The 13,195-nt window shown below is 43.0% G+C and overlaps 1 protein-coding gene across 1 annotated transcript in view; it reads left to right on the top strand.

Moving 5' to 3' along the window:
- The first annotated feature begins 4,398 nt into the window (after positions 1 to 4,398).
- The window catches only part of LOC110488253 (teashirt homolog 1), a 35,682-nt gene continuing 26,885 nt past the window's right edge, over positions 4,399 to 13,195 (top strand). The window contains exon 1 of the mRNA XM_021560403.2: positions 4,399 to 5,441. Coding sequence (XP_021416078.1) covers positions 5,402 to 5,441 — 40 coding nt within the window. The 5' untranslated portion in view covers positions 4,399 to 5,401. The remainder of the gene's footprint in view (positions 5,442 to 13,195) is intronic.

Raw genomic sequence — 13,195 nt, forward strand, 5'->3', positions numbered from 1 at the left:
CATATACATTTAGTTTGTATATCACAAATGTTTGGGATGAAGCTGTTTGTTTGAGTAAACAGTAGGCTACTTTAGGATTGTTCCCTCACCTTCTTGCACTGGGCCTTCAGCCGATATAGTATGTAAAATCAGGGATGAAATGGTAGCTTCATCCTCACTGGTATCACTGTACACCATCCATACCCTCCGAGCGTGTTCACATTAACCAATCTAAAAAAAGAACAAAGAAAAAAGAACAGAATGTATGCAAATATACAGTACATTACAACTACATGAACATGTTCACAGGTACTGAAGGGAGTTTTTTTCAACATAGAGGAAACTGAGACCACGGTGACACAAAACGATGGTGACTCGTCATCGCGTTGTCATTGTGTCAGTATGAAAAGGTACTTGATATGTGATGGGGGAAATGGGACTATGCCATGTTATTGTTTGCAAATGTGTAAGATCTTGACATACACGTGTGTGGACATGTGTGAAGGCGTACTAGGAATGTGTAGCTTGGAAGCAATTTGGACCATAATGTACTGATTCACTATGACTGGCTGTAAGGAAGGGGAGGAAAAAAAATAGTCAAATGAAACAAATAATGTCTTCAAAGGTGCTAGCACCTAGCACTACAAAAATAAATATCACATTTAAAAAAAATCCCTTCAATCTTGTCACTGGATATGCCGTACTTGTCCTCAGACACCCACTTCCAAGGAACTGCAACACAATTCCAAGAATATTCCAGGGAGTTACGGTCTGGCCTCCAATTTTCATTCTGTGTTGTTACTGACAATGGTAGCAATGATCTCACCAGGGTGCTGTCTGACTCTGCATTTAGCCATGTCTCTTGTAGAATCACCATGTTCTTTCTCAAAGATTCAGTTATTTTGATCTTTCCAAGGTTGATGATAGAATGAATAGTGTGGTGTAAAGTACTATCAGCATGGCTGCTTTTAGTTCTATTCAAAGTTAATAAAAAAGCTGAATTCAAAGTCTGTTTTTTTGTGTCCTGTAGATTTCATGGCTATGTTATTACTATGGTATTGTGGAAACTTCTTTGTAATAATATTGTAAGGTAAAAATACATCAAATAAGTTATACCCGATATTTAATGACATTGTAAGTATACAGTAACATGCAATGATTTAGGAGTAATGCACCAGCATTGCTCACCATGGCAACTTGTGAATAGTGGGGGACACTACAGAAAATACATACAGACAGACTCACATATTACCAGAGGTTAGGCTTGTGCACTGGTCGTGAGATTTTGCTACATTATTTAAATATATTGCCCTAAACAAATCTCCCATTGAAAAATCCCTAGGGACTTACAGAGCAGCCACCATCTTGTTTTCCAGTTGAACCCTATGTGATAGGGCGTTTGTGTTGAGTCATCAGGGTCATTCAGCAACAATTATAGTTATGATGTAAGTTTATGGGGCCATAACACACGGACAACACCACTTGTGTGTATGTGAGTGTGTGTATTTGTGTGTGTTTGCGTGTGTGATTGTGTGTGTGTTTGCATGCATAGGTATGTGTTTATATACCAGTGCATGTATTTGCAAGCATGCATCTGCAATGTGCATGTATGTATGTATGTATGTATGTATGTATGTATGTATGTGTGAGCTGCATGTGACTGCCTTCCTTTGGGCTGACAAGAAAGCAAACAGCACAATGTGTACTTTGGTGTGTACAAATATAGATAATATCACATAACATATAATATGTGTATCTAGATACATTTTCCATAATAAACTAATCTGAAATAGCACCTTAATTAAAATATAGGCCTACAATATTGCAGAGCTTCACTCTCAGTCCATATGATTGTGGCATAAATATTATAACACATTTTCAATGCCATGCATATTATGAAAGTTAAAAACAGAGAACAAGGAGGACCTAATTATTTGACATCTTACTTTGAATACAGCACAATGCATTGGGAAAATCTCATACACTCAGGGCTTTTTAGCTAACAAAAAAGTATGAACTCTAAATTAAACAAATTATTTATCAGGCATATTTTGTGCAAGTTCCTCGGGAATGTCAAATGACAATCACTTTGAGTTAAAGTTTAACTGCATTGTTATTGAGCATGAGGAGGAAAGCATTGTCTCGAAGTGTTTTCATTCACTATGAACCATTATGAACCCGTGGTAAAAGTTCTTCTGGACAGGTTTTTGCCTTGAAAAATACATTTTGCGTGGCGTTCTGTTATCGTCAGAGCATTCACTAGTGAATAACGGGAAACAAATTAAGCTCTACACAATAAATGTAATACACTATGCTACACAGTTTTGGTTGAATAGTTTGTCATATTTCTAATAGTCTAACTTCTAAATTATGTCAACTGGTCTATACCTAAATTACACACACACAAAAAATGCAAGCAATAGCTTATAGAAAGAAAGAATCCAAACAAGAAAGACAACATAATACGCTGCTGTTATGCTAAACTGCACACTGTACAACTAAGGCAGGGTGAAAGGTTGCAGGGTTCAACATCGGATCAAATGTATAGAATTCCATAAGGTAAACATCTATATTAAGTAACACAAAACATATATGAATTGTTTTTGACTGTTGACGAAAAAGTGTTAACTTAACACATCTCATGGGTATCCTATGTCAAATTACACTGTCAAAATAATATTAACAACAAACATAATAATAAAAATAACAATTGTGTAAAATAATGTAGCTTAAGAATATGAAATTACAATTAAAATGTTCCAATAGTAAATCTGAACACTTACAACTGTAAACGCGGCTTGAGAAGTCGTATAATCTTTAAAAACTCAGGAGGCCTATTCACTATGAAAAAGCTCCTATAACACCGTGCTCTGTCCATAATGTGCATAAAACCCTCGCCTGTCCTTGTCAGCTCTACATCCCGATGCACTCACTATCTGATTGAAGATTAGTGACGTAAGAAACATCAATCGCGACAGGCATGCCGAGGTGGATGGAGGGATGGGTAGATAGACAGATGTTGGGGCGGTACTTAGAAATATTGCCACATTATTAGCCTCCTCCGACAACCACGTATGATCAGTTTGATAACACGTTGACAATGTCTCAAGAATGTCGCACACTGAGAAGTAAGGATTTTATTTTAGTGGGTAAAACGATGACAGTAGACTCTTGGTTAATAATTTGTTACTTTTTGACTTGAGAATAATATCTAACATAAAAAAGGAGTGAACTCGTGCGGCGTGAAACTTGAACAGATAGAGTCTAACATATGGTGCAAATTCCGAGAACTCACCCAGGGTCAGTTTTAAGCAAGGTTCGTCTGCCGGCCGCCCGCCCGGGCGTTGGAAAGTTAATCCGTCTCTCAAAGACACATCCATGCGCCCGAGAATTTGTATAGAGTTGGTGCATTTGCAAGAACCAGAGGCCGTGGTGGTGATGGAAGCTGGGCTGCGCTGGGAAATTCTCCCAAATATCCGCTGCATGGGGTGATGGGTAGAGAGGTGCGTATATACTGCTGTGCAACGTAACACAGCTTCAATGTCACCCAAGTTATAGGCTAGCCTATTTAGCGCCATCAAAAGTGCATTAGGCAACAGATGCACTCACACAGTAGCCAAAGAGCATCTCATAAAAAAATAAAAGGAAAACTAACTGCACGGTCAATTGGGGTTCTCTTGATGTCGTAGGTATAGAATACTTTCAACAGCTTGGCTATCAGTTATTGTACAAATAGCCACTCTTCCTCGATGCGGTCGGGCAGAATCAGTTGTATCAGCATGTTAATAACATAGTGAATGTTAGAAATTGATGAATAAGTAATGAATAGGGATGGGGTGCAGTGCACAGTTGCAGTCACAGTGGACTTGTGCACTCGGCGCCCCTCCCCTTCCCATGCGAAGTAGTCACTTCTTAGCAAGGTGTAGCGAATCAATCTGCAACTTTCAATGCCCATTTTTAAGGGTGTCACCGAAGAGGTAAAAATGCTAAATACCTTTACAGAAGCTCTGCAATCTAATATATGGCCTAAAAAGTTCAAGAAAGAATGCATTTCTGAATAGAAAATAATAGCAGAACAGAATAGCCTACAGAATATCCTGTCACTGTTATTTTCTGTTTGTTTTTTATTTTCAGTTCTAACCTAAGACATTGGCCTACGCCTTGGTTTATTGTCTCGTATGCTAAAAACGAATTTGAAAACCAACCATCATAATGCATGGACGTGGAGACACTTTATTCAGCAGAGCACTGCATTGGACAGGGGCTGTTTTATAATCCTGTTATAGAAAATAATGGAGAGAAAAAAACAGAACAATTAAAAAGATTGACACGGTGGGCTCTGACTGTCAGAGTGACGCTTCCAGAGGGGTGGAGTAACGGAAAGGCAGGAAAGGCAACTCGATGTGTCTGTCTATCAGTTGAGCCTGTCTGATCAGTCGCGCATCCCCCCAATGTGCGATACATATTTCTCACTGCGGAGACGAGACCCCCGCTTCGCCATCTGGAGTAAAACATAAGCAATAGGTCCACACTCGTATCCTTTCGTGGAGTAGCTGTTGGCGTTTCGCTTGTTTATGAAAAGTCTTTGGAGCAGTAATACATCAACTGTCCACATGAAAGCCGAAAGGACATCATTTTTGTGAGTATCGTCGGAATAGGCTATCCGAATCGAGCTCTGGGTGTTTCGGTCGCTTGAAGAGAGACAGAAAGTAGCTTATTGGCGGCATAGCCACGGCAGAAAGCTCAAACGGCTATCATGACTGACTGACTGACTGACACGGACTGATTGACATAACCCTCTAATGTCCATATCCCAGCTCTCTCTCCCATTTTGTGTCGACTTGCAGAGATTGAACAACCGAACAGCACCTGTGCAGAAACAGTTTGGAACGTTATCCATCGCCGTGGAAGTTTGTGATACATTGAAAGACTTCTTTGTTACTTTCTACGCGAAAATCGGTTATAAAGTGTCGTTCTAGGGGTGGAATCCTTTTTTTTGTCATGGAAGCACGGCGGGATTGAAGAGGCTTTGGCTGCTGTCCACGTTCTCCACGGTTATACTGAAACCTAAACGGAGGTCTTGCTATTTTTGATCATCATGCAATGAGTTATTACTGTTTCTACTCAAAACATCCATAGAGAAACATATTTTTGTTTAGAGATATGCTATTGGGTTCTTGACATTTGCCAAACAATTGCGGAAAGATTAATTAGGTTTTTATGAAAAAAATAATACTTTCACCGACGCTCAGACTTCCTTTGCCAGTCAAAGAACGGGAATCGACATTTCTATTCCGATTCTATTGAAGAGAAGGACAAAACGACGAGATATTTGCTTTGATTTCGTTGCACTGGTTTCCTCTTGGGTCGTCTTTTATTTTGGTCTCTGCATGAAAAGTCAAGCGGAAAGTCTACCAGCAGCATGCCGAGGAGAAAGCAGCAAGCGCCAAGGCGGTCCGTAGGTAAGCACAACCCTGAAGTCTTATTTCCTCAAGTTCCCCGTAAAAATCCTCTCAAGTTCGCCGTTTCCCATCCTTATTTAAAATAACCCTAAATAGACACATTCATAACGGACCTTCTGTGTTATACACATTTAGCTTACAACCAAAAGGAGATAAATGTTACACCTTTTTTCAAATTGGCCAGAAACAAAGTATTTACCAGCCTGTAGATCATGGAAATACTTTCCAGTTTTCTGTCACAGGTTCATATTCACATATATGTTGTCAAACCCCAATGGCCTATTGAACGATCACACACAGAGATAATAGACCTAATGCAATTGGACGTGTGTTAGCTCATTTTATCTAGTATTTGAGTCTCTGTATTCCACTCGTGGATTGCCATCCTTGATTTGATGCCTGATTGATCGCCTGTCATGCGACTGCCTTTGATCTATTAATTCCTTATAATAATCAGTAAATCATTCACCATGGAAACACGCATGCGCTTGACAGCTTGAGCCACTCAAAGGACAACTTTGGCCCCTGTCGAGAAGCAGGAGAAAAGACTAATTGAAAGCAAAGTTCCCAAGCAGGGGTAAATACTTTGCGATTAATGACCAAGGGGGAGGGACAAGGGAAGGAGGCGGAGGGAGGCTGCTGGGGCGTGTCAAGATCAGAAAGTAACACCCCAATACTCTTAAGAGTATGTTGACAATATTCCTGACTCTCTAGGCTACTCCACACTCTCTAGGCTACTCCAAACTCACTAGGCTGCTCTGTCCCGATTCACTAGGCTACTCTAAAAATGTTTCTCACCTAGATTATATTTGAGGTTATAGTAACCAATGCAGAGTGCACTTTTTGTTTTCCGCTTTGATAGTGTGTTGAACATCTCATTCCAAAATCATGGGCATTAATATGGAGTTGGTCCCCCCTTTGCTGCTGTAACAGCATCCTCTCTTCTGGGAAGGCTTTCCACTAGATGTTGGAACATTACTGGGACTTGCTTCCATTCAGCCACAAGAGCATTAGTGATGTCAGGCATTGCTGTTGGGTGATTAGGCCTGGCTCGCAGTCGGCGTTCCAATGAATTTCAAAAGTGTTCAATGTGGTTGAGGTCTGGGCAGGCCAGTCAAGTTCTTCCACCCCGATCTTGACAAACCATTTCTGTACGGCCTCTCTTTGTGCTCGGGGACATTGTCATGCTGAATCAGGAAAGGGCCTTCCCTTAATTAAACTGTTGACACAATGTTGGGAGCAGAGAATTGTCTAGAATGTAATTGTATGCTGTAGTGTTAAGATTTCCCTTTACTGGAACTAATGGGAGGGAAGGGGGGGGCTAGCTCGAACTATGAAAAACAGACCCAGACCATTATTCCTGCTCCACCAGACTTTACAGTTGGCACTATGCATTGGGGCAGGTAGCGTTCTCCTGGCATCCTCCAAATCCTGATTCGTCCGCCAGATGGTGAAGTGTGATTCTTCACTGCAGAGAATGTGTTTCCACTGCTCTAGAGTCCAATGGTGGCGAGCTTTACGTCACTCCAGCCGACGCTTGGCATTGCGCATGGTGATCTTAGGCTTGTGCGCGGCTGCTCGGCCATGGAAACCCACTTCATGAAGCTCCCAAAGAACCGTACTTGTGCTGACGTTGTGTCCAGAGGCAGTTTGGAACTCGGTTGTGAGTGTTGCAACCGAGTACAGATGATTTTTAAGCGCTTCAGCACTCGGCGGTCCCGTTTTGTGAGCTTGTGTGGCCTACCACTTCACAGCTGAGCCGTTGTTGCTCTTAGATGTTTCCACTTCACAATAACAGCACTTACAGTTGACCGGGGAAGCTCTAGCAGGCTAGATATTTGACTGACTTGTTGGAAAGATGGCATCCTATGACGGTGCCACGTTGAACTGAGCTGTTCAGTAAGGCCATTCTACTGCCAATGTTTGTGTATAGAGAATGTATGGCTGTGTGCTCGATTTTATACACCTGTCAGCAACGGGTGTGGCTGAAATAGCCAAATCAACTAATTTGAAGGGCTGTCCACATACTTTTGTTTATATAGTGTATATTTTTGGCGAGATGCACAATGATTTCTTTGACACGTAGGTATTTTTATGAAGTATCATGAAAGAAGACCAGAGTTGAGCTTGTCATTTTGGAGGTGTTTTTTTTTCTTAGAACAGTGAATGATTGACAGGGATTTCCACCAGTCACCTAATGAGAAAACTGCCTTTGAAGTTCAGGCATTACCGACTGCTGCTGAACAAAACAGTTCTAGAATATTAAACAGTATTTGGAAATGTGAAGTTAAGCAGGTTGGGAAGGAGAGACTTTGAACTCTGTGGAGTTGTGATTTCATCTTGACTGCAGAGATATAAATGTGAGGATATTCTGATATAAGTACGTAATATGGATAAACTAGTAAAAAAAATGGTCACACAAGGGTTTTTGTCACTACGCATGTCAGCTAAAGTCAACTCCTAATATATACAATGGCTGGAGACTGTCGTGAATCGATGTACTAAATTGGCCCATGCAACTACCCAGAGCAAAAACATTATTTGGGACTGGTAAACTGCAATGCACTTCATTATAGTATGCACGTATCCAATGTGTACACGTAACAGGAGGGGAATATATTGCATGCTTTAGCCTAGTTTTACCATGCACTGAAATGTACAAAAGGCTGCTGAATTATCTGACCCAGCAGCTTGTGCACTTACCCGACCATCGTCTCCCTGCTCGACTCCCATCCAGCTTTTGAATATTGATTTAATTGTCTGTTTAGTGAAAGGCACATGCATCACTGGCAGTGATGCTCAATCAAAAGTTGGCAGGCGTCGTCTTTCCGTTATTTCCCGTGCGTGACATATGGTGGTCTCCATCAATACACGGTGACAAGAACTAGTTTGTGTGTTTGTGTGACAGAGACTCCTTCCTTACTGAAAAATGCACCCCCACGCACACACTCTTACACTCACACACACACAACTCAAAACACATATTTTAAGTGAAATTAAAATCTTGACACAAACACACAATACAGTCAGGGAAAGACGAATGTGAAAACAACTAGCCTAATTTTACTGAAAGGCGATTGAATATCACTGTGTTAAAATGGAGGTCTCTGCTTTAGTGGTGATTTCTAGCCCCTCGGAGGGCGCTGTACCTTGTTGCTATAATGGCCAGTTACTATACATCAAGCTCTCCTCCATTTGGAACAACATAGCTGCATCTGTTAGTTTTGGCAGTTCCGTTCGATGCGGTGCAATTCGAGCAGCAGCAATTTTTGCTGCAGTCATTTGATCTCCGGGAGGGTGCTTCATTCTCATTTTGGGTGTGTTTTTATTTTTGTAAGACGCTCTAATTTGGAGTGACTTTCAAGTCCAAGGTAGGCTTTCTGTACCACATGTATTTTCAAGCCAGAGATAATCAATCGGTAGCCTATGTAACGCAAGTGCCGTTTATATAAGAGAGTCCTACTTTTCTTTACATATGTGTCCAGAGAAGCTTTGTTACACTACATGACCAAAAGTACAGTATATCACAAAAGTGAGTACACCCCTCACATTTTTGTAAATATTTGAGTATATCTTTGCATGTGACAACACTGAAGAAATGACACTTTGCTACAATGTAAAGTAGTGAGTGTACAGCTTGTATAACAGTGTAAATTTGCTGTCCCCTCAAAATAACTCAACACACAGCCATTCATGTCTAAACCGCTGGCAACAAAAGTGAGTACACCCCTAGGTGAAAATGTCCAAATTGGGCCCAATTAGCCATTTTCCCTCCCCGGTGTCATGTGACTCGTTAGTGTTACAAGGTCTCAGGTGTGAATGGGGAGCAGGTGTGTTAAATTTGGTGTCATCGCTCTCACACTCCCTCATACTGACTGGTCCCTGGAAGTTCAACATGGCACCTCATGGCAAAGAACTCTCTGAGGATCTGGAAAAAAATAATTTTTGCTCTACATAAAGATGGCCTGGGCTATAAGAAGATTGCCAAGACCCGGGGGCCTCCCGGGCGGCGCAGTGGTTGAGGGCGCTGTACTGCAGCTGTGCCACCAGAGACTCTGGGTTCGCGCCCAGGCTCTGTCGTAACCGGCCGCGACCGGGAGGTCCGTGGGGCGACGCACAATTGGCCTAGCGTCGCCCGGGTTAGGGAGGGTTTGGCCGGTAGGGAAATCCTTGTCTCATCGCACACCAGCAACTCATGTGGCGGGCCGGGCGCAGTGCGCGCTAACCAAGGTTGCCAGGTGCACGGTGTTTCCTCCGACACATTGGTGCGGCTGGCTTCCGGGTTGGATGGCGCTGTGTTAAGAAGCAGTGCGGCTTGGTTGGGTTGTGTATCGGAGGACGCATGACTTTCAACCTTCGTCTCTCCCGAACCCGTACGGGAGTTGTAGCGATGAGACAAGATAGTAGCTACTAAAAACAATTGGATACCAGGAAATTGGGGGTAAAATTAGGCCAAGATCCTGAAACTGAGCTGCAGCACGGTGGCCAAGACCATACAGCGGTTTAACTGGACAGGTTCCACTCAGAACAGGCCTCGCCATGGTCGACCAAAGAAGTTGAGTGCACGTGCTCAGCGTCATATCCAGAGGTTGTCTTTGGGAAATAGACGTATGCGTGCTGCCAGCATTGCTGCAGAGGTTGAAGGGGTGGGGGTCAGCCTGTTCAGACCATACGCCGTACACTGCATCAAATCGTTCTGCATGGCTGTCGTCCCAGAAGGAAGCCTCTTCTAAAGATGATGCACAAGAAAGCCCGCAAACAGTTTGCTGAAGACAAGCAGACTAAGGACATCGATTACTGGAACCATGTCCTGTGGTCTGAGACCAAGATAAACTTATTTGGTTCAGATGGTGTCAACCAGGTGAGGAGTACAAAGACAAGTGTGTCTTGCCTACAGTCAAGCATGGTGGTGGGGGTGTCATGTTCTGGGGCTGCATGAGTACTGCCGGCACTGGGGAGCTACAGTTCATTGAGGGAACCATGAATGCCAACATGAATGCCAGTATTCCAACATGATAACGACCCCAAACACACCTCCAAGACGACCACTGCATGGCTAAAGAAGCTGGGGGTAAAGGTGATGGACTGGCCAAGCATGTCTCCAGACCTAAACCCTATTTAGCATCTGTGGGGTATCTCAAACGGAAGGTGGAGGAGTGCAAGGTCTCTAACATCCACCAGCTCCGTGATGTCGTCATGGAGGAGTGGAAGAGGACTCCAGTGGCAACCTGTGAAGCTCTGGTGAACTCCATGCCCAAGAGGGTTAAGGCAGTACTGGAAAATGATGGTGGCCACACAAAATATTGACACTTTGGGCCCAATTTGGACATTTTCACTTAGGGGTGTACTCACTTTTGTTGCCAGCAGTTTAGACATTAATGGCTGTGTGTTGAGTTATTTTGAGGGGACAGCAAATTTACACTGTTATACAAGCTTACTCACTACTTTACTTTACATTGTAGCAAAGTGTCAAGGACTTACTTCCATTCAGCCAGAAGAGCATTAGTGAGGTCAGGCACTGATGTTGGGCGATTAGGCCTGGCTCGCACTCGTCGTTCCAATTAATCCCGAAGGTGTTCGATGAGGTTGAGGTCAGGGCTCTGTGCAGGCCAATCAAGTTTTTCCACACCGATCTCGACAAACCATTTCTGTATGTACCTCGCTTTGTGCATGTGGGCATTGTCATGCTGACACAGGAAAGTGCCTTCTCCAAAGTGTTGTCACAAAGTTGGAAGCACAGAATCGTCTAGAATGTCATTGTATGCTGTAGCGTTAAGAATTTCCCTTTACTGGAACTAAGGAGGGGGGCCTAGCCCAAACCATGAAAAACGTCCCCATACCATTTTTCCTACTCCACCTTAGGCTTGTGTGCGTGCGGCTGCTCGGCCATGGAAACCCATTTCATGAAGTTCCCGGACGAGCAGTTCTTGTGCTGACGTTGCTTCCAAAGGCAGTTTGGAACTCGATAGTGAGTGTTGCAACCGAGGACAAACTATTTTTACATGAGACGCACTTCAGCGCTCTGCGGTATGTGAGCTTGTGTGGCTTACCACTTTGTGGCTGAACCGTTGTTGCTCCACTTCACAATAACAGCACTTACAGTTGACCGGGGCAGCTCTAGCCAGGCAGAATATTGACAAACTAACTTGTTGGAAAGGTGGCATCCTATGAAGTTGCCATGTTGAATGTCACGGAGCTCTTCAGGAAGCCCGTTCTACTGTCAATGTTTGGTTATGGAGATTGCATGGCTGTGTGCCTGATTTTATACACCTGTCAGTAACGGGTGTGGCTGAAATAGCCAAATTCACTCATTTGGAGGGGTGTCCACATGCTTTTGTGTGTATATATAGTAGATTTTCACACGAGCTTATGGGTGACACAAACTGACCGTTTGCCACTGTCTGCAAATGCTACTTAAATATGTAATCAAAATATTGATATTTGTACTTTGATGCAACCTGTACTACAAGAGCGCAGAATGTCACATTTCACGTCATCACCAATGCCGAGATTCTCTCCAAGGGTGGTAAGATATTGAGGCCTTGTCTTGTTGTAATAGTACCATTTGCCACTTGCAATACAGTACGTGTTGATTTGCAATACAATTATCTTCTATACCTCTACACGCAAAAATGTTATTGTACGACCTACCCAGGATAAACTCCATAATATTCAGATACTTATTCATCACCTCAACAACAAACAAGAAACTGCGACCAACAAACACGCCTTTTCCATAAAATCACGCCTTTTCCATAAAATCACGCCTTTTCCATAAAATCACACCTTTTCCATAAAATCACGCCTTTTCCATAAAATCACGCCTTTTCCATAAAATCACGCCTTTTCCATAAAATCACGCCTTTTCCATAAAATCACGCCTTTTCCATAAAATCACGCCTTTTCCATAAAATCACACCTTTTCCATAAAATCACGCCTTTTCCATAAAATCACACCTTTTCCATAAAATCACGCCTTTTCCATAAAATCACACCTTTTCCAGTGATGATCTCCCCAGTCAAAAGGAGATGAGTCTCTTAATTATCAACCGAACGAGAGAGGGAGCGCGGGGGGGAAAAAGTTAAGCTTCCTCCCTTCGCTCGACGTCAAGCCAGCTAGCGGCATCATTAGCCCGACTCCATAATTATCTGGGATGCTGACGGATCTAGTGACAGGGCCCCGCCGATTAATGCTGACAAATTCAGCAAGTGTCAAGTTCCGCAGCTGCCTTGATGTAATCAAGTTGATATTAGCCCGGGTCCCCACACACAGACGCATTCGGTCGCGCACACACACACACCTCCAGTCGCAGTATTAACTCAATTATTTAGAAGGGGTGTGGGGGGGCAGCAGACAAATGGACTACCTGGCTAATCAATTCGAAGTTGCAGAGGCAAAATAACACTGCTAGATAATGGCTGCGGGTGTAGCCTCAGACCTAAGCTGAGTTTTCATGAGTCTTGTAGAAGTGTCCTATAACAGGGATGGTTTAGGCGTCAGTGCATTGCATAGGTTGCATTGCATATTGTCTTGCATCACCTTGATACCTGTCTTCCGCCTGTACAGTTTGTTCATATAGTGGGGGGTTCCATTACATTATGTGTTGCTTACTTTTGGTGTTTCTCTTCCTGTGTTTTCAGACCAAACGTTTGGCAGCCCTGCAGGTTGTCAGACATTGCAGGTTATCAGACGTGGCTTCTCTTTATGATAAGCTGTGTGAGTGTGTTTGCATCTCTTAACCTAAGCTGTAGTA

The sequence above is a fragment of the Oncorhynchus mykiss genome, chromosome 32 (genome assembly GCF_013265735.2).
Source record: "Oncorhynchus mykiss isolate Arlee chromosome 32, USDA_OmykA_1.1, whole genome shotgun sequence".
Taxonomy (NCBI): Eukaryota; Metazoa; Chordata; class Actinopteri; order Salmoniformes; family Salmonidae; genus Oncorhynchus; species Oncorhynchus mykiss.